General features: G+C 37.2%; 1 protein-coding gene across 1 annotated transcript; it reads left to right on the forward strand.

Annotated features, from left to right (window-relative positions):
- Positions 1 to 244: 244 nt before the first annotated feature.
- BRDT (bromodomain testis associated) lies at positions 245 to 21,132 on the forward strand. Its single transcript, XM_041421615.1, has 19 exons — positions 245 to 436; positions 2,543 to 2,680; positions 3,410 to 3,539; positions 4,361 to 4,533; positions 5,638 to 6,009; positions 6,980 to 7,108; positions 7,278 to 7,463; positions 8,690 to 8,877; positions 8,952 to 9,241; positions 9,325 to 9,438; positions 10,988 to 11,113; positions 11,989 to 12,056; positions 13,257 to 13,419; positions 14,160 to 14,272; positions 15,570 to 15,711; positions 17,454 to 17,527; positions 18,767 to 18,984; positions 20,202 to 20,361; positions 21,064 to 21,132. Exons 1-19 carry the CDS (start codon positions 245 to 247, stop codon positions 21,130 to 21,132), a joined length of 3,045 nt encoding a protein of 1,014 aa, XP_041277549.1.
- Positions 21,133 to 21,742: the final 610 nt, after the last annotated feature.

Consider the following 21,742-nt stretch of genomic DNA (forward strand, 5'->3'; position numbering starts at 1 on the left):
TTTTTTAGGAGAAAGCTAGCATGCATCCCTGGACTCTAGGTATGTCCAAATATGCACTTTAAAACCAATGTCTTTGTTAGAACACAGAGCTATGCCTGTCATTACAGTATGGATGTTCTACAAACAGAAGTGAACAGGTAAGCAGCATTAAATATAGGTATCTTCACTGAAAGCTTCTGTTTTGTTCCCTTCAGGTTAAATGTGTAATGATCTTTGAACAAGTGGATATACAAACTCGCTCAAGATGTCTGCTCAAAGCCAGCACTGTGCCATTATTATGAACCCTCCTCCACCAGAGTACATAAATAACAAAAGTAGTGGATGTCAAACAAACCAACTTCAGTACTTACAGAGGGTGGTCATGAGAGCCATGTGGAGACACAACTTTTCCTGGCCATTTCACCAACCTGTAGATGCAGCAGCACTGAATCTGCCTGTAAGAACCATTTTGGAGCTGGAGTATTAATATGTAAATTATGTCAATTAATGTTAAAAAGGTTTTTTTTCTAATGAAACAGATTATGGAAGACTATTTGCTATTGAACTGCTGTCATTAATCCAAGTCTACAAGAAAAGTGTTTTCTTTCTAGAGAAATGTTGCATTTTTGCTCATTTTTCTGATCTGAAACTAGTAAATCAGTGTTTCTAAGGGATAATAATAATGCTTTAACAGGCCTCTTAAAGTTTCTGTACATTGGTGTTCAGACTTGTCTTCTGGTTTAGACATATTTATTAACACTGCATATGATAAGTATTTTTTTTTTTTGCCTTTGAGTATTTTTTTAAAATATTAGGCAGCCTTAATGTCAAATACTTTATGATGGAAAATCAGATCTGACTGACTCTGAAGTAAACAGGCAAATCTGGAACCATTTTGTTGCAGAGAAGTTATTACAACTATAATATTTGTCAATTTCAAATCATTTTGTTCTGAAGTTTCTAGAGGAAATACATATCCCTGCAGAAATAGTGAAATAAAAAAGCTATGGTTCTCATCATACCATAGTGGAAGAACATCTTTCTATGAAATAGAAGATATAATGCTTAAATTAGTTTTCTGTTCTGCTGTGTGCATGTTATTTAAGCAACAACTTAACTGCAACAAAATAGATGACTATAATGTCTTGTGAAACATAGTTTTTATCCAGATATTTTTAGACTCTAGTTTTGGATGTTTTTCAGCCAAATGAAAACATAAGTGATTGGCACAATGGTACTTCAGATTACCTGTAAGATACTGCTCTTGGTAGATAAGTAGAAAGGTGTTAAATAAAACCATTCCTTGGATTATTTTTTCCACCTCCAACAGCTTAAGCATCAATATTTATTTCTCACAAATTTGCAAAACTAATTCTACTAACTCACTTGTTCTGTTTAGAGTAGACAAAAGCATTTATGTGTGGCTGTTTCTTGTGATAAACTTATTTGGCCAGTTTGTACCAAAGCACAGTCAAAGTACTATCTCTCTGTGCCTTTTCTTACCCTTTTTCCTTCTTGGGAAGAGCTGTCAGTTAAGGTTAAGGGGCATTCCATCAGAGTTGTGGCAACATTTGCAGCTGGCTTCAGGCCAGTTCTGCCTCTCTGGATTTCTAAGGCAGCCTCTTGACTTCTCAGAGCATGTGTTAGTTCAACCATTGCACAGTAACAAGCAAACGTCTGGCTCCATGGCAAAGACAATAAAAGTATTTGCCCCCTTTGCATTTCTCCTCCAAATGTTAGAAGATACAGAATGGACAATATTTAATTATTAGTTGCATTTTTGTTTTGATAAATTAAAATAGCCTGCACTCTGATGTATGTAGCTCTTGTATTTCACAAAAATGCTGTTGGGATAGCTTTAGAACACTCCAGAAGTAGTAGTTACTTTGTACAATTACCATGTATATGTTACAATGTATATGTGAAATTAGTGGGGATATTTCCATTCCAATTTCTTAAATGCATCGTCAGGGAAACCACCTCATGGTCTTACTTGCAAGGTTTTAGGTCTGCTACTAAAATAATAATGACAGTTCCCATTCCAGCTGCCTTTCAGTCATATTGCCACTTCTTCACTAGGCCAACCCCAAGAGGAGAGCCAATATAGCCAGGGATAAAGTATTTCAACAGCAATTGTGAAAACTTGGCAGCTTCTTTTTGTTAGTGATTGAGACTTTGTTGAAGTTTGGCTTCTTTTTCCTCTGTTCTGTAAACTCGAGTGCTGCTTTGTGTAAATGGCTTTGAGACAGCAAATGAGAAGTGCATATACTTTTAATAAGTACTACTACCAGTAGAGCTCTGGAACCTGTTGAAATAAATACTCATTGGGGCTTTGAATGGTATATGTTACATGAAAGAACAAGGACAAAATATAAGGTGAAGATTTCCTGAATGCCTACATTTTTGGTACCTATGACTATAGGGGAAGCTTTTCCTTTAAGTAAAATACTGCTTCTAATATAATGCAATTCTCTCTTGCAATTTAGCTTTCATAACTAAATGTGTAAAATGTATAAAAATCTTCATGTCCTAATATGTGTGACTTAGTCTTTCAATACCACAGGATTATTACACTATCATAAAAAAACCGATGGACTTAGGCACCATAAAAAAGCGACTGGAACACAATTACTACACAAAAGCTGCAGAATGTATTGAGGACTTTAAAACTATGTTCTGGAACTGCTACATGTACAACAAGGTATGTGGAACACCAACTCTTAGCAGTAACTGGTTCTACTGAATGATACAAACAAGTATAAAACAAGCACATGGTTATTAGAACACCCAGTAAGTTGGTTGACATTTCCATGGTTTTTTTGAAACTATTTTCTCTGAAGTGTTGGGGAGGTTTTTTATCTAGGATTGACTGAGGACATATAAGTGAAGTCTTGCTTACTGTTCCAACAACTGAGTGCATAGCTTTTTCTGCACAAGGACTCCACATCCGAAATCTCTGGGGTTTAGCTGCAGAGCTCATGAACAGCAAGCACTATGTCACTGTACAAGTCCAAGGCTAGCAACCCTGAGCCATGCTCTGTTCCTTCAGCAAGTCCAACCTAAAGAAGTATGAGCATCTCCCTGTGCTTGGGTATTTGTTGGCTGTGTCTTGCCTATCTCTGAGCTTCAACAGCTTCTTCAGAATACAGGGGTAATAAGGGAGTTGCAGATCTGCCCCTTTAGTTTTTGCTGTAGAAGCATGCAGAGATAAAGGAGAATTTTTCCATGGGACAGTAAGAGAGTATTTCAATGGTGACATAATTTGCTTTGAAGTGAGTTGCAGGGGAAGGGATGGCAATGATTTCTAGACCTCTGGTAGTGGTGGCTTTTATTAATCTCTCGGGGCAGGCCTCTAGCCTGGTTGTTTTATGAGCTAGCTCCCATTACTGCAGCCTCTCCTTTACTGAATGGTATTGACCACATTTTGCAGCCAGGGGATGACATTGTGTTCATGGCCGAAGAACTAGAAAAAGTGTTTATGCAGAAAATAGCCCATATGCCACCAGAAGAAAAACCAGTGAGTCTCAATAAAGGAAAGAGAAAAGGAAAGAAGACAGAAGGTAAGGCCGGTATTATATGCTGATTTTATAATATATTAAACAAGCAGAACTGAAAACAGGAAATCTTATTTGTCACAATTCAACCCAGGAACAGTTTGGATGTTCTCTACTCTTTCCAGAACAATCAGACAAATAACAATAATGCTATAAGGCTTTTGAACTTTTTTTTTTTAATTAAAAATGTTCCTTTTTTTAGAAAAGGAACTGAATTCCAATTCAGACACTGTCATGCTGCTCAACATTGTGTTATATAAACTAATAGGTGTGAACATCTGTGGGAAGTAAACAGAGTAACAGCTGAAAAAGACATGAATAATCTAATCAGCCAAACCAAACACTGAAAAACATTGGTCTAAACTGTTCTCAGATCTTGGTAGTGGAAATCTGTAATACTGCTAAGCAATATATGCAGGTATTAACTATGCTTAGGAAACATGAATCTACATGATGCAGTCTGCACTTTTTGCTGCTTGGTCTTTGTTTTTGTAGAAAACAACTTGATACTTTGCCTGGCAAGAACATTTTTACAATATACAGAGTACAGTATGATGCCTCTTTAATCTTTGGTCTGAAGTTAACCCACGCTTCCTTGAAGCCAAGTAAGGTGTAACTTGGCATGATATTCTAGCTGAAGCACTAATGGTGCGAGTAGAGGAGGATACCAATGTTGCTGTGAGTAACAAATGCTCTGGTTTGCATTTATTTGTGGCATTCCCGTATAGACGAGTGGTTGTGTTGACAGCTGGTCAATTTGATGATGAAAGAAATTAACTGCAACATTAGGACTTAACTTCTAAAATTTCCTGTATTAAAATAACCAGAAACATGGCAGCCCAACCCTGGGATTTCAAATGAACAAAGCACAAATGAGAAGCAAGCTGAAAGCAGTGAGCAGCCTCCAGTGATGACTCAAGGGCGACAGCAGGTTACACTGGCTCCTTTGTCTGCAGCTCAGCTCACTGCTTTAATGCCAGCTGCAGTCTCTATAACAAAAGTAAGTTTCCTCAAATAACTTTCAGAAAGAAATATATTGAAATTTCTCCTTCAGGCACTTATGTCAAAAGCGTAGGAGCCGTGCTTATTGCTGTATGTTTTTGAAACTTTTGTTATAATAGAAGATCATAAGAGAGCTCTATTAAATCTTCTATGTCTTTGCTAAATACCTGGGCCAGTACTAATTCTAGAAGCTAAACAGAAACTGGGATGATTGCTTGGCACATCTTTTTCTTATAAATGTGGTTTTAAAATGTTGCTCCCAAAGAAAAAAAAAATTAAGTTGAAGATGATCATTCTTGAAGTGTATTACTATATATACTTCTGCAGGCTTCACCTTCAGGATAATTGTTTTCAAACTACTAAAATAAAGCTCTAAGTTCTATTTAATAATTTCTCACGATTTTTTATGTAAATCAAATACTTGTTTCTTCAAAATTAGCATGTTTGCTTAAACACTGTGTAACCAGCCTGGGAGGTGTTTGTAGCTCACAAAGCAAATTCTTGTTACTTCAATCTGAGTTGTATGTGAACATCTGAAAAACTCCTGTATTGACTTAGTTTTGGTTTTGCTCTTCCAATGAGGAATAGACACTTTTGCCAATCTCTTCTAGAGTGTATGTTTACACTTCACTCATATGAAGTCTGAACACTGTTGACAAAGCATGCATTGTATGGCTTCCAAACCAAATACTACACAAGTTATAGAAAAACAGAGATAAACCATGTATATAAGGCCCTCAACCAGGCCTAAAATGAATTGCAGTAGTTTTCCCCCTTGCTGTGGCTGTCAACTTGCAGGTAATTTCATAACCTGCCAGCTTCCTGGAATCTTCACAAATGGCTAAAATCTGACCACAGCCTGGCCTGCAGTATATCTACTTCCTTCCTTTACATCTAAGATGAAGCTTGGTATGCTAGTCTTGTAATACCTTGTAGGTTTTTAGTCTAAGCTTGTGGAATTGCTGCATTCTGCTCTGACTTCAATAGCTGTAAAAGTTCTGACGCTTTTTTTGAGCTACACACACACACAAAAGAATAATCTAAAACTGACCATTCTCTTACTGTTCTGGACACTTGTATATTTTCTTTTTTCTTTTCTTAGGCAAAAAAAGGTGTAAAAAGGAAGGCTGACACTACAACTCCTACTACTTCAATAGTCACAGCAAGTGGTGAATCTTCTGCAGTGTTCAATGAAAGAAAAGCTGTTAAAGCATTTAGAGGTGAAAGCGAATGTATGGTAACAAATAAGCTTCCAAAGAGATCCTCTTCAGATTCTCAACAGCCACCTGGAATTATTAAAAAGATTCAGTTGTCAGGACAACTAAAACATTGTAATGCCATACTTAAAGAAATGTTTTCAAAGAAACATGCAGCGTATGCGTGGCCTTTCATAAAACCTGGAGATACAGCATCTTTCTCCACTGGTGGGAACCAAGCCGTTGCCAAATGTCCTACAGACCTAGCAACCATTAAAGTAAGTATGTTTCTGGGGAAATTAGGCTATTCGTGTAATTAAAAGGTTTTAAATGTGTGTCATGAAAGTTCCTTCTCCTGTGAGGCCTAGGAGCCAGATACATTTCTGTTTCTCAAACTTAGCCAAAGTCACTGAAGAAAGTATTTTGAGTCTTGTTGTGGCACATAGTGGCTAATCTACCTAACTGCTGAAAAAGCAAATATAAGTAGTGAGGGAATTATGATCTCCATGAAGCCCTTCCAAGCATGCCACATGTTAAATATCTGTCTGGACACACAGTGCTGTTGTTAATACCCTATAAAACAAAATGAAATTCTGTCAACTGCTCCTTTTCCCTCAATTTCAATGTTCTTGGTGAAGTGCCCTAGAACTTCTACACTGGATGTTTACATGACACATTTCATATTTTTAGTGGAAAGCAACTATTCTAGATGGAGATATGTGGACAGCTCTCTGTGGATGCTGAGTGTATTTGTATGGGGTAAAGTATTTAGTCCAGTTAAGCTCCACTTTTTTGGGGAATGATAGCTTACTGAATTATCTTGAAAGCTGACTTGCACAATGCAAAGGTTATTTCCTGGTTTCTAGTCCATTACTTTGACTCCAGCTATTATGGAATAAGCTTTGTGTAAATACCATGCATAGAATCAAAAATAGATGCTGAGTTCAGAACCAAATAAAACCACCCAAAAATTGTTGCCTTGACCAAGTGCTGAAACTAGTACTACGAAGTCCTTTCAGCAATTACAATTAAATCTGTTTAAAAGAGGAAAAAAAAAATCTCTGACTTTGTTAAAGAGACAATGTTGAAATGAGACACAGGTATTTCCATAATGTTTTTATAATATTTACTGTCTTGATATAGACTAAACCTGAATATATATGTTAAAAATTCTTGTTCCTCCTTTCTTTCTGCTACTTCATGGTGATACTGTCTACTAAGTGTGCCTTCAATTTTCTTTTCCTCTAGAAGAAAATGGATAACTTTGAATATAATGATATACAAGAATTTGCTACAGATGTTAGATTAATGTTTGTGAACTGCTACAAACATAATTCTTCAGACCATGAAATAGTTGCTATGGCAAGAAAACTTCAGGTGAGTTATCTTTTAAGTCAGACTTGAAAAAGAATAGTTCATCTCATGCCCTGATGTAGAATCTACTAATATTACTGAACTACTCTGTTGCTGTGTAGTTCTGCAATAGTAGCTGCATAATGCTTTCAGAAATCTGAAAAATATGTTGTTCCCAAACCTAACTCTTCAGGATGTTTTTGAAATGCACTTTGCTAAAATTCCTGATGAACCTGTTGTGAGTGATCATCTGCCACAGCCTGTGAGAGAAATGACAGAAGTGTATTCCAGTGAAAGCAGTAATAACTCTTCAGAAGAAAAATCATCTGAAGACTCTGAAGAGGAGAGAAAAGTGAACCTCAAAAAGCTTCAGGAGCAAGTAAGCATTAGTGCTTGATGTGTGTGACTTAACATCTCTCTGGTAATGCCACTTCCAATGGTCTATTCCAAGGCTTAGTAACAAAATCAGTTTTTAAAAGATTCTATTAACTTGTATTTTAATATAGAACTTTATTTTGGAAGTGCTGCCAAATGTTAAGTGAATAGTGTCTCAACAAATACAAAGTGAGCAGTAGTCCTACTCTTGCCTACCACTTCTTCAGAGGAATCTCAAACTTCTTAAAAAATAAAACCATGTTCCTGTGGCACAAGAGCCTCCAGGCACTCCACATGCAGCTTAGTTGCATGTTCTTCCAACAGGGCCATTTCTTTCATGTGGTCAAAAAGCATTGTTCTTACTCTGTCTCTTTTGAGCCATACAAAAGCAAGTCATTAATTTCTTCTTCAGAAAGCTTAGTATGAGAGAGAAAAGAAGGTATCTCATGGTAACTAGTGAAGCAAAGCCATGCTTCATATTAGGAGTGGGATGGCTGTTGCTTCTGCTTGAACATAACTTTTTAACCTGTTGCTGCTGTATCTATAAACTCTGGGGAAAATTAACATTTCTTCTGTTAGTGAAATGAGGGACAGTTTTCAGTCCTTGTCAGATTAGCATCATCAATTTATTAATATAGGCAGAAGGATGAATACAAGTGTACAAGCCAGCCTTTACAGTAGTGAGATATTTGTGATTTCTAATCTCATCCTCTGACCATCTTCTAATTCCTGAGGCTTTAACAAAGCTGTGTTAAGCTCCTCTCTGAAACTCTCAGTATGTCTCAACTAGCCGCTTTATATTGCAAAATAAGATGCATGAACCCAGTCCCACTTGCCTAATTTAGCAATGTTGTAGAAATATAACCTAATAAGGTATTTATGTGCATCCCAAATTCCTGAAATTAGAGAGGTTGTTGGAAACCACTACAGTATTTTTTTTCTTTTTTTGGGGGGGTGGGGAGGTGTGTTTGTGTTTTCCTGACAGAATGCTGTCAGAAATATCTGCATGAAATAAACAGTCCTACGTCTTCTAGATGCATAATCTGTGACTGAGATACAATATAGTAAAATGTTTGGAAAATAAATCTCATTTGGAAAAGAGACATCCTATTAATATCCATTCAGCTGCCACTAATTTTCTGTGATCAGGACCAGTTTATTGTTCCTCCTACATTGCCCAAGGTTATCAACATTCTGTGGTGGTTTTTTTTTACTTTTTTGTTTTGATAGCTTACAGCTCTTCACCAGCAGTTGTGGGTTTTGACCAAAGCATGCTTATCTAGACCAGGAAAGAAAAAAGGAAAGGCTAAAAGAGAGAAAAGAAAGAACAAGGAAAAAGCTGAAATAAAAAGCTTGATTCAAAAGAAGAAAAATCTGAAATACATGAAGAAATCTAAGAGAAAGCTGTCTTTAAACATGTAAGTGTGGGGAGCTTGTGTGGGTGTCAAATTATTTTAAACTGCTGTTACTGCAGTATACTTTTTTCCTGCAGTCAATCAAAGAGAACCATGCAGCAGGTCTTGTTGGCACATAAGTCAGAAGACGAAGGTGGTGCCAAACCTATGAATTATGATGAAAAACGACAGTTGAGTTTGGACATAAATAAACTCCCTGGAGATAAGCTTGGGAAAGTAGTCCATATAATACAGTCAAGAGAACCTGAACTGAGGAACTCTAACCCTGATGAGATAGAAATAGACTTTGAAACTTTAAATGCTTCAACACTCAGAGAACTAGAGAGATACGTAGCAACCTGTTTAAGGAAGAAACAAACAAAGCATGGTATGTAGCATAAATGATGTTTTAAAAACCCATTAGATTTGCTTTCTAGTTTGCTTTCATGTTGACTTCTGTTTCACATGCAGCTAAAAACCCAACAAAGTCAAAAGAAGAACTTAATTTTGAGAGGAAACAAGAGTTAGAGAAGAGACTACTGGATGTCAATGGTCAACTAAACCCAAAGGAGGAGAGCTTCAAGAGTAATGTGGCTGTTACTTTTATTCATTTGCAATGGAAATAGCTTAAAGTGGAATTCTTCCCTTGGGCTTTAGTCCTGTTAGGTATCTGGAGACTTTCTCCTCACAATAGGTGAGGTCTTAAGCTTCCTACTGCTAGTCTCAAGATTTTTTCTATGCTGAGTGAGCTGGAGTCACAGCAGCAAATTTCGTCAGTTACTTCTCCTGTCTAAAGCAGCTTCCTTATTCCTGCACCTAATACTTTATTACAGGTAAAGATGGTAACAGTTTCAGAAATTAAGGGACACTGAACAATTCCCTTATGCCAATATATGAAAACATGGTGGGGTGTGGAGGGTTACACAGTTTATTTGTTTTGCAATTCATTTTCTCTGATTTAGAGACACAAGAATAACCAGTTACATGGCAGTTAACTGGTTACATGGCAGTGTCACTAATGCTGTTATGCTAACAAAACTTGTATAGCAGTGACAGGTGTGCTGTATTATCTTAGACTTAAGAAAGTGTCCTAGGAGAAGAATTCTGTTTTTCAGGCAATAATGCATTTCAAGATCAAAGCCAGAAATTCAGTGCATACTTGAGCTGTACACTTACTGGTGGTTCTCATCAGGGGCTGAGAATGGATCAATGCAGCTGATGCTGCTATTATAAGTCAAGCTGTTCCTCATTAAAATAGTGAGTGCTGTTATTGCCCTCCACTGGATATCTATTTAGCTCCTATGTAAAATCAGCTGACATGATAGAAGCAGCTCTGGAAGACACAGGAACATTTGTATCCAGCATTAGCTCAGTCAAGTCTTCCTGTCTGGTATGCATAATGGCTTGAAAATATCCTACAAAGAAAATCTTAGAGAAGCAGCTGAAATCAATTATCAACTATATGTTGTGAGGAGAGAGAAGAAGCTGACTAGGAAATCTTTACAACTGGTATTTGGCTTGTTTACAAGAGCCAAATCCGGACTTGTGTCCAGGGAAACAGGTATCCATGTAACTTCTCATTTTTGAAACTTCCACAGAGAAAAAACTTTGAAAAAGGCTTAACTCCAAAATCATTATAAGCTGAGTTAAATCAGCCCTGCAGATGCAAAATAGTCAGATGGTAGGGAGGTGGCAAAAGATGGCAATTTGGGAGTGCATATGGCTAGGGAAGGAAGAGCTGGCTGTAGATAAAGAACTCTGCAGGCAAGTCTGGCAGCAGCAACGTGCACACAAACTGGCTCTTGACCACAGGAAAGCTTATGGGGGAAAATTGCTTGAATTGTGTCTTAAGTCTACTGTTTTAATCTACTTCAGAATTTTAAATTGTGTGATTACAGCTTCTCCTTGGGTATTTCATTCACTCAAATAGCCTGCTGCTGGTAAATCCCACTCCTCTCCTCCCTAGAGGGAGGTCTTTTGTTTTCAAGTCTACTGCTAAATGGACAGTAGACAAGGAAGTGAAATAAAATGGACTCTTACATGGGAGAATAGACCTAACTAGGTTGATCATAGTCTTGTATAGGAAGAATGCTCCATTGCAGGTTGTTCTGAATTCTTTCTTTTTCTCCTGCAGTTGAAAAGAATGCTGAGTCAAGTACTGGGCCAAGTAGACTGAGTGACAGCAGCAGCAGCTCCTCAGATTCTGGCAGCAGCACTAGCAGTGATTCTAGCTCCTCAGATAGCAGTGACTCTGAATCAGGTTAGAAAGCTTATTTTTGTGTTTGTGTAGGCAAAATATCTTCTCTCTTAGCATCTACTGTTCCACATGCTTACCAAGGATTTCAGTTATCTTTGGTTTGGTTCGCTCCGTTTTGAAGGCTCAATTCCAATGCTATGAAATGAATGCCTTAATACTGTGATCCCAGGTAACACAAAACAACCAAACCCCCCACATCATCCATTCAACTTACCAGTGAAAATCTACAGGGACCAAACTAAGCTAGCAAAAGGTCTTTGTATCTAACCTGGACACTTGACCATAGGGCTATAACTTACTCTTGTAGCTTTGATTCCTTTTTGAAAGTGTGCTTCACTTTATTTTCACCTTCTGGTCTGCAGCATGAAGGGTGACCTGAGCAACAAAAGTGCCTACAGCATTAACTGTAGAGGCAAAATCCACCCTGGTGCTTGAAATGTTTCAAGTTTGTTTAAAGGATATTACAGCACCAGAACACTGAATGATGTTTCTCTGTACACAGAACTCTTTAGTTTTCTAGGACAGAATATATCTGCCAACCTGGAGGTCTACAGTGTAGATCTCCATATGAGGTATAAGGTGAGATGAATGCTCAACCCTCTGCAATGGTGGGAGGGGAGCAAACATAGTGAATCAATGGCAATGAAGACTTTGATCCTGCAGAAATCTGTGGTCTCTTTTTATATCTGGGAGAAGTTCTCTAAATGCATCAACCTCAAGTCAAAGTATTCAAAATAAGAATGTTCCTTTCACTGTGAGGTTGACTCTAGGTACAACTGCAGCTCACACCTTCTATGTGTGAATAATGAAACATATGTGAATGACTGATTTGGGTTTTTTCCATCCCCCTTTTTCTGCCTACCTCACTGTATTTACAGTTACAGAAACCTGTTCAAAACAGACTCGAACCAGGCAGAACTGTCCAGCTTCTATGGAAAAATCTAAGGTAAATCTGGCTAGAATTGATGTAATAATTTTGCCCTAAGGAATAACAAAGTTATTATACAACTAACTTTGTTCAAGTTATTTTTTAACATACAATGGTAATAGAAGTGATGCAACTTCATCAGGAGATAATGAATATGGCTTGAATGCTATTTGTTCTGTAGGACTGATTGATATGGAGTGTCCCATGAGCTGTTTTTAAAAATACTTTATGCATCTGTATAGGAAGAGATATATTGGGAGGCTTTTATCTTTTATTATCATTGTGGTGATTGTGTTTGATGAAGAAGGGCAGAATGCTCCACATATCCCACCCACCCCCAAAAAGGGCAAATAGTCTCCAAATTGATCTCTGAGTATAGAATTGACCTAACAAAGAGTGTAATTTTTTAAAATCTATTAATAACCTCACTTCTACGCCTGAAAATAAATACATTGTACAATGTGCCACTTATTTTCAGGATACTTTAATGTTGCTTACTGTTGTGGTATTATTAGAACCAACAGCAGTTTTATCTAGAAACAATTCTTAATGCCTCTTAGATTGAGTTGCTCTATTCCTGTATTACACAGTGGGTGTTATTTCTTGTCAAGGTTAGCTGCCTTTAAGAATTTCCCTTGAAGCTACCAGAGACAGAGACCTTGAATTTCAAAGCAAAATCACAGCCAAACCTTCATTCTTCCTGCAATAGACTGACTTTCCCTTAAAATACAGAAAACTAGGCTGCAAATTTATTATTCAGCTGCTCCTTCTGCATCTTCATAAGCAAAGATTCAGGGAAGGAATTATGCAACACCCTCTTTTTGCTTAAGAGTTTCAGCCTCTGCAGTGGCAGAATGACAGCAATAAACTTGCAAAAACAGGATCCAGGAAATGAGCTTCGGCTTGGTCAGTTGTAACAGCCCCTTACTGACCTTCTGAGTAGCAACAAACATCATACTTGAAATCCTCACATTACATTTTGTTCTCAGGGGTTTTCTGTATCTGTCAGACCAAGGCAGTGAGTGCACTTTACCTCATTGCTTTTTGTCATCTAAATGCTTAGAAAATGATGGATCAGTATCACAATACAAGGGGTACTGAATCTCATAAACAGTGGAAATGGGTAGTGGTGGGAAAAGAGGATCAAACAGCTATTAAAAAAATTCCGCTGTATTAACTACTGCAGTCTCTTTATAGAGAATACCATTTTGTTTGCAGAGGACATCCTGCAATGCTGTTCTGCAAGCACAGCCCTCCTCTCTTACTAGCAGCCTGCAAAATCATGGATCATCTGAACTGCAGGAGCAACCTCCCAATGTACTGCAAATGCTTCAGTGTAGATCACTTAATCCATCAGAACAAAATGCTCAGACTCTCTCAGGTAATACCTTTATGCCTACATTTCACTCTGAGAAAAGAAAGGTTGACAGGATGCCTGCACTGGCAAACAAGCTTATCTTGGAATTTTGGAGGTTAGCAAGTGGACAACTGAAAAAGTTATTTCAGGGTATGGATTACCAAAGAGCATGATGTAAATTAAAGCATGGGGGGACTGAGGATTGGCTGGGGGTTTCAGATTACTGGGACACTTGTGGTGGGGCAACGTAGTATTAAAAACAGGAGGTGTTCATGCTTTGTTCCAGTGAGATGGAAAAGGATACCTTAATGAACCTTAAAGGAGTTACAGGAAGCGTTGAACACCTCAAGGCAGGATTAGATGATGAAACCAATGCCCACTACCCAAGTTCATGTCTGAAATGCGTACTTGCTGAATGTAAGGCTTGGTGCCACAGGTCCTCTGAACTGAGCGCTGTTGTCTAGACACATCAAATACATGAAGTTGCTTAGGCACTTGATCCAAAGAGCTATTTTCCCTCCCTCATTTAAAAAAGTTTAATAATGTTAGACACTTCTGAGATTTTGGTAGAAGGCAACATGAACTGGTTGCTGAATAACTGAGAAATCAATTAAAAACTAATTAAAAATAACTCTTAAATCACGTGGCTAGAATACATATCTCAATACTGAGTTACTCCACACATCTAAACAGTGACCTAATTTTGAGATATAGGACTGCATTTTGCATGATAGGGGGAAAATCACACCCTACTTCTTTCTCAGGTAAAATCTCAGCTGTACCTGCTCTGCATGATGCTCCAGACCAGCAAACTCCTCAGAGCACTCCAAAGACAAATGAGTCTTCTCTCACCCACACCAGAAATGTTTTTCCAGAGGTGAATATGTACTTCTCTCCAATGAATTAATTTGAAACAGCATCTGTAAAGCATGTTCTTACCCTTTAAATAAGATGTAATGTAATACTTCATGTTTGAATTTGATATGATGAAGGCCATTTAAGGTTTACAACAAAAGTTTTTTAAAACCCCAATAATAAAGTGACGCTTATCCTTTAGCAGGGTATTACTTCATTGCCTATTGGCCATAACACAAAAGGAAAGTTTGGCTCATTGTGTTTATAGTGTACTATAAAGCTTATTTTATTTCTTTTCAGGGCTATAGCTTGAACTTAAGTAACCCTTGCACACTTACAGGTTAAAAGTCCACCCTGTAAACCAAAAGCTTTACAAAAGAGGCAGGTTATAATGTGTTTTGGTTTTGTAGAAATATCAATTTCAAAAACTCAGCGATACTGAGGGTCTGAAGGCCCTTTCCCTACTGGGAAAGTGTGTTGCTTTTCATACCTTTTCCTAAATCTGTGGAAACTGAGGCTTTCAGGGTCTAGATGAGGTTGTAATATATTTAATGACTGCTGAGTTCTGTCTTAATATGTTCTTGGAGAGTATCCTGGTTAGAAGGGCCTCTGTGGAGCAAAGGAAGTTATTGATGTTACTGCAGCATGATCACTTCCATCCTGTGATGATTATTAATCTTTCTGAACATGGCTGAAAATTTAGTTGCTTTAATCAGGCTGTAATAGCTTTATTTTTGGCAATGGATAGAAACTGCCTCTTGAATCTATGAGCACAAGAATGTGTCCTGCAAGTAAGAATGAAAAGCAGCTCACCCTTTCCTATTGGTGTCCACTGTCCAAGGTAGCAGGTAATGCAAATTATGACTCAGGTTTGTGCAGCACTGTCCTTACTTCAGGGGATTGCTACACAGAGTAATCTTGCACAGAGAAAAAATACCACTGCACTGAAGAGCACAGTCACCCTTTGCCCTGCTCCACAAGCAAGAGTGCAGCAACTGCCTTTATGACAACTTTATTCTGCTGTACAGTGTTAAGGGTTAAAGATCTTGTATCAGTTTCTCATGCATTTACCCACTCCATCACTTGGGATTGCTGAGCTGTGCATATTCTAAATCTGAAGTCTTGATTTATGAACTTGCTTTGTTTACCATAATATGAATGAAATCTATTTCTTCCTTGGTGTTTATAGAAGCTAGAGCTGCAAGAATTTACTGCTCTAAGCTTCTAAACCTTTAATCCTAATGCTGTATAATAAGAATCCTCATATGCTAAACACAAATAATATAAAGAAGTATTTTGAAGTCTAGCTTCTCTTCTAGGTGTCCAACACCATTTTCCAAGTTGACAGTGCTGACTGGAGTAAACAAGCTGAGCAAACAAGACATCTAGACAAATCAAATAAACTTCAAAACAAGACCAGCATGAGAATGGCTGATTTCATATCCATAAGTCAAGAACAAAGTATGTAATGTCATAATAAAAACTGTAGCCATTATCAGGGGTGCAAAGTTAAAAATGCACATGAAACTGGTTTAAAGAAATCTCATGCCGAATACCTTTTATATTAATATAAGTTTGCAGGATAATGGTTGGATATGCAGTTTTCCCTTGCTCTTTCTTTTTTATTTGCTGCTTAAAAAAAAAAAAAAAAAAAAAAGTGAAATTAAACTGATGTTTGGTTCTTGTTCTGTGTTAAAATATATAAAGAAAATTACTTTCTGATTTAAGAATTTAGCTTTCAGAATGTAGTACTAGGGATGATACATAACCCAGTCTTCCATGAAGTGAGAACTGATGCTTCAATCTGTTGAACTTCACTGGCTTTTGAAGTGTCTTCTGCTGAAGCTTCATGGACCTCTTTTCCCAGGGCACTTTGTGTGTATTTTGAGTTATTATCTTTGGCTCCTGGTGACAAGGATCTGACAGCCAATCAATGTCAAAGAGACTTTTGCTATGGAATAAACTTGCAATTATTACAAGAGCACTGACCCTCTGAAAGTTGCATTCTATACTTCATACATATTTCAAACTAAAGAATTGACTGAACATCCGTGCTTTTTGTGTCCAGCATTAACAGACACAATTGTTTTGTTTCTCCTCTACTCTTTTTCCTCTAGAACACCTTTATAGGGAGGGAAGAAGCTTCTGAAAACTTGATGAAATTAGAAGGCAGGGCCTATTCACTGATGAATTCTTATTTCGGCAAAGAATAAAGCTAACTAGTTGTAGTGTATTAAAGCAATTCTAAAAATGGAGATTTAATTCTCCATGAATTCCTATTAATTTTAGGGTCTCAACACACCAAGCCATACATCTACTGCCCCCTTTTGCTTAGACTTGCAGCAGCTGGAATTGGTACATGGCCTCAGCTAAGGATTTTTGCTTACAAAGTTTTGTGGCTGTGAGGTCTTTCTGAAAACCCCTTTAATGACACACTGGCTGAGGGTTTGATACTTTGAATCCAGCATTCTGGATTCAGGCAATCAAAAACTCATATTTTACGTAATTTTTTAAAAGTGTCAGCATATTACCTGAAGTTTTTTATTAAGCATTTACTTAAATAATGAAACATCTCAAAGTGCAGTAGAGGGTTACTGCTGAATGAGATAAAATGTGTTGTTTATCTCTACTTTAAAAATAGTGTTTGGGGATTTTTTTTCCCCTCAATAAAGAAGTAACAGCATGAAGTATTTGTATATCTGTAGGCTACTGGAAATGGGAGGACTAGCCCTTGATGGCTGACCTTATCTGCTTTTTTAAAAAAAAGTAAACAGGGATGAGAGCTTTAGTTGACATGAGTTTGCATGATCAGGTACTCCTAAAGCTGGAATCAAAAGGAAAGAGGGCTGGGTGGGAAGGGGAGGAAGTGAGTAACGGTGGCAAAGTGCTGTGTTGAGCCCTCCTGAGCAACCCTTTAAAGCATTCTGCTGGGACCTCTCCTAGAATTAACCAGGAATTAATTTCTCATCTATAGTTGAGCTAGCTATGCTGTTTCCTGCCCAAAAGTGTAGAGAAGGGTCTAGTTCAACTTAAGCTTAGAAAATGTTTGGGAGAATTTCTGTCATTCTGAACCAAATAATAAACTGCGCTGTAAGCTTTTAAGTCAATTCCTTGAAATACGAAAGTTTTATCATTTAAATTTGAGAAAGAATAGTCCTATAAAATCAACATGATCAAAAAGTCTTTTTTCATTCTTCCATCAGGTCATTGTACACCCAATGATAATTCTAATGATAAAAACATACTAGAGCCAATGTCTGAACTTCTTCCAAGAAAGGTAAGTGATGCTCAAGTTCTGTTTGAGAAGAGGCTGAATGTATTTACTAGGTTGAATAACTCCCTGACCTAGGATCTTCTCTAAAAATCTGTTCTTTTACAATTAGAATATTTAGTGTACAATAGGCCTCTGTCATTGTTATAATCTGTACAGATTTATCTCATTTTTAGAGCTAAAACCAAACAAACTACTCACTTCATTGCAGAAGGTAAGGCATATAAGATACATACACACACACACACAAATATACATTAAATATGCCCATGTTGCCTTATTAAAATATGGCTTGTTTCATCTAGTTTTAATATTTAAACAAGGAACTAGTGTTTCTTGATCTAGTTCTGCTATCCAAGTTATTAGTGTGCTTTCCCTTACTGATTCAGTAAAAAAATAAGAGTAGTGTAGAATATAGTCTTGGTGCTATTGGAAAACCTGTTCTGAAATGAGACACAGCAGTTGTGATGACTAAAGATATTTATGACAGTTGAGAAAAATCTTTCCTAGCATACAGTAAATCATCTTAATTGGAAGGTCAGAGGTATTTTCTTATCTACTAAATTGTTCTCTTGTAATCAGCTAATTGAAAACATTAATTCAAAATTACTAATATTATCACGTGAACCTCTGGACATAAAAAGTTTTCTATATCATCTGTTGAACTAAAATGTTTCTAGGATTTTTCTTTAGGCACTTAGGTTTCAGGAAGCTGTTAACTAACATGTTGAATTCAATTCCAAAAATATGTATTTCCTTCATCAGCACATGCTTCTACTAGAAGCAGGATTTCTTAAGAATGCTGTTTTTATTCTGATTTATGCTATGAAAAAAAAGCCCCAGAGGAACAAAAAAACCCTCACAAGCCTAATATAAAACTATTGTTGTGTAAGGATTGCGTATAGAAATTAGATGGATGTTCTCTGTATTAAAACCTTGTCAATGGACCTTGTGTAAACTCAGCCTTGTGAATTCATGTTTTCTGAAATGGTAGACTAAAATAGTCAGAATAGCTACAAATGCTAACAGTTGTTGGCATATTGCCGATGACTCTCAAAATTGATGAGAAAGCACATTAAAATCTGCTCAGATTGCTGTATATGCATTAATATCCTGCCAAAGATGGAGCTACTTCCAACAGGCCTAGTCAAACAACATTGTGCTAATGTAAGAGCTAAGCAGGTAAAGTAGTTGCAGAGTATTTTTTTTCCCTCTTCTGTGTTTTCCTTTTTCTGATAACTTCAGGATACAGCATTGAAGACTGTAGATTCTTGGGTAAGCCTGTGTAAAACGATGAAGGTTCCAGCTCCAATAAAAGCATCTGCTGAGAGTTTCAATCAGTTCAGGGATGCAGTATTAAAGAGGAGCGGGCAAGTGCAGGAGTCAAAAAGGCCTCTTGTGCAAGCTGAGATGGAGCTGCAAAATCTTCCACAAGAAAACAAAAGATTTGTAACCACTTCTGTGTAAGTATTATTCTGGTTTTTGCCTGTATGACACTGGGAGGCTTAGTTATTCAGGAATAAGGGTTTTTGGTTAGTTATTTGCCACGTGTCAGGTGAAAACCTGGAGCGTACCATGCTAAGCAACACTGCACATTCAAAATGCACAGAGCAGCTTTCTCTTCAAATCAGTATTATTTCAGCAGTCTGAGAAACTTCCCAGGAATTTCTTTCTTTGTTGTTCTGTTAGTTTGCTTCTGGATTTTTTTTTTTCTGGATGGAGGGGAGTTTGGTTTTTTTTGGGTACTAAGGTGACAGGTTTTGGTCCCCTGGAGCACTCATGATCAGAGTTCACATTTGTCCTGTTTATACCTATAGCCAGGAATGTCCTCATCTTAGTGTTCTGCTAAGGGGATACAGGATAGTCCAGTCTTTGAGAGCATATTGTTAACATTGCTATACAGGGGTTCCAGTGTATATACCACTTCATACAGCAGAATTCTTTGCTTTGCTGTAGAAAAGCACCTTCAATAAGCCCCTGCTTCCCTAGCTGTTGCAGCTCCTGTTTCAGGCAGTGCCTTGAGGTCTGTGGCCATGCTGAATGGGATAAATGACTGCCTACTAATTACTGCATTGCAATAATATCCTGGAGTTTGTTTGCCACCTTTCAGAAACTGTTAGTAATATTCCCCTCTCCAGTAGTCTAATTTTTTCCCCTTGTCTGTTTCACCCTGTGAAAGATAAATCTGAGCTGGTTCCTAAATTCTCCTGCACTTGCCCATTGCTAGTTGTATTAGAATAAGTCAATTGTTTAGATTGTTTTATTTTAATACTCACAGCATTTGAGAAACTTAAGAGTATACTCCTGGTTCAGAAAGTAGTGAAATCTACCTCAAATAACTAATTGAAGAGGAAGAAGGTAGAAAAAAACAATCACAGGCCAAGAAAGTAACAGAAAATAAAGAATTTCAAAGCAAGTGTATGTAAATGTTGTGTAGTATATCTACAAATCCCACATGCATACAGATTAGAAATGGGACACAGGAAACATGAACCTACCACAGCCCAACAATTGTGCGCACATAACTCTTGTGAAGGGAAATCACTATGAAACAATGTGAAAGAGACCCACACTTTAAGTGCTGGGCACTGATTTAAATTATTTGCAGAATTCTATCAGGTTGTTGTGGAAAAAAAAAACAACTTTTATCCTACACTGATTTCTTCTCCCATCTTTAAAGGGGCCATGAAAGCACAGGATCGGATGCCATGGCAGTGACAGACTGTGAGCTTGACAAAGAAATACATGAGAGTAAACTGCCTGAAGCTCAACAGTGTATTCTTGATCAAGACCGTAACTTGGCTAGAAAAATGGAACAAGAACGCAGGAGGAAGGAAGCAGTAAGTTTCTGACTCTTGCTATATTTTTTCTTTTCAGCTTTATTAGAGAGTAAACAAATATTACCTCATGTCCTTATTTCAAATGATCTGAATGATTGAAAACAACAGACTATACTACCTGAAGAGTTAGTGCAGAAAATGCAATAGGAAACTTAAAGTATGTCTTCAAGTGACATCATACGAAAGCTATCTGCTTGGTCCTAGTACTCCCGTAAGCTTAGAATAATTGTGTGGTAAAATTCAATTCTGAAGAGGAGTCCCTGCCCTCTAAATAATTTCAAACTTGAGTGTTGCAAGCTGTCCATCCTTCTTAATGTGTTCCATGTCAACAAAAGTGCTAGTCATACTGTTCTGGTGTGAAACACCAGGCCTGAGCCATTTTAAAACTAACTGGTTTTACTGGAATTGCTACCTTTTTTAGATTAAACATTTTTTAAAAAATCATAGTGTTGTACAATGGAATGTAAGTACCAGTGTGAGACCATGCTGGAGTCAGGTAAGTTCAACTGAAGCTTTCATCCTTCAGCTCTTTTCTGAGGGCTTCAGCAACATGCACACTCAAACTTAGAGTCATAATAGAGAACACATATATTTTTTGAGAAGATGCTTTATAGTTTTCTCTTAAATCATTAAGTATTTGACCTGCATAGTATCCATTAATATCTGACTGCTCTAAAAAGACACTCGTTTGCTTTCTTGCAGACAGCTTGGATAATTGATGTGAATCTGCAGAGAGATATTATGGCATCTTTCGAAGAATATCTTGAGTGAAAGCAGTAGTTTATATAGAATTTAACTTCAAATTACTAAAAGCAGCACAGTTTTGTACTAGTTAGGATCTTAAATATTAAGACTACTTTAAAGATCTTCTCTAAAATGCTTTGTATTAAAAGCTTGTTCACTAATACTTGAAGTGTCACAAGATTTATTTCTTTTCACTGCTTTTTTATAACGTGTAATCTGTTCTGCTACACAGTGGAACGGAGTTATTCATTTGATTACAGTTTCATCTGTTGTGTATATCTGTTATTACAAAAAATCACTTTACTGTGACACAACTGTACAAAATCTGGGCTGACAAATAGATCTCTCTAGAAGTGTCTAAGGGGGGGGTGTAACATGACTTGTAATCACAAAAAAGGCTTCCATAAACTCTTTCATTTCATCAGTAAATCTTATCTACTTGCATGTATTTTAAGGCCTAGATGTGTTTCATGTATTTTATGTTAACATAACATTTAGCTAAGGATGCAAACATGTTTGCCACATAGTTCTAGCTCTTCTCAGGAACAAATTATGGCAAACTGGCTTCAGTTTGGAAGATTTTCTGATTGATGCAAGATATTATTAGTGTCGAAAAAGTGTCTGATAGAAACCAGAA

This window comes from Onychostruthus taczanowskii, unplaced genomic scaffold, assembly GCF_017590055.1.
Source record: "Onychostruthus taczanowskii isolate IOZ18803 unplaced genomic scaffold, ASM1759005v1 scaffold7, whole genome shotgun sequence".
Lineage (NCBI taxonomy): Eukaryota > Metazoa > Chordata > Aves > Passeriformes > Passeridae > Onychostruthus > Onychostruthus taczanowskii.

Bases quoted from the DNA above. Each gene is read 5' to 3' on its own strand.
- BRDT (XM_041421615.1), top strand. From the start codon at position 245: ATGTCTGCTCAAAGCCAGCACTGTGCCATTATTATGAACCCTCCTCCA. The intron at 437-2,542 runs GTAAGAACCATT...TCAATACCACAG, and splicing joins CAGCAGCACTGAATCTGCCT to GATTATTACACTATCATAAA. The intron at 15,712-17,453 runs GTATGTAATGTC...TTCTTCCATCAG, and splicing joins ATCCATAAGTCAAGAACAAA to GTCATTGTACACCCAATGAT.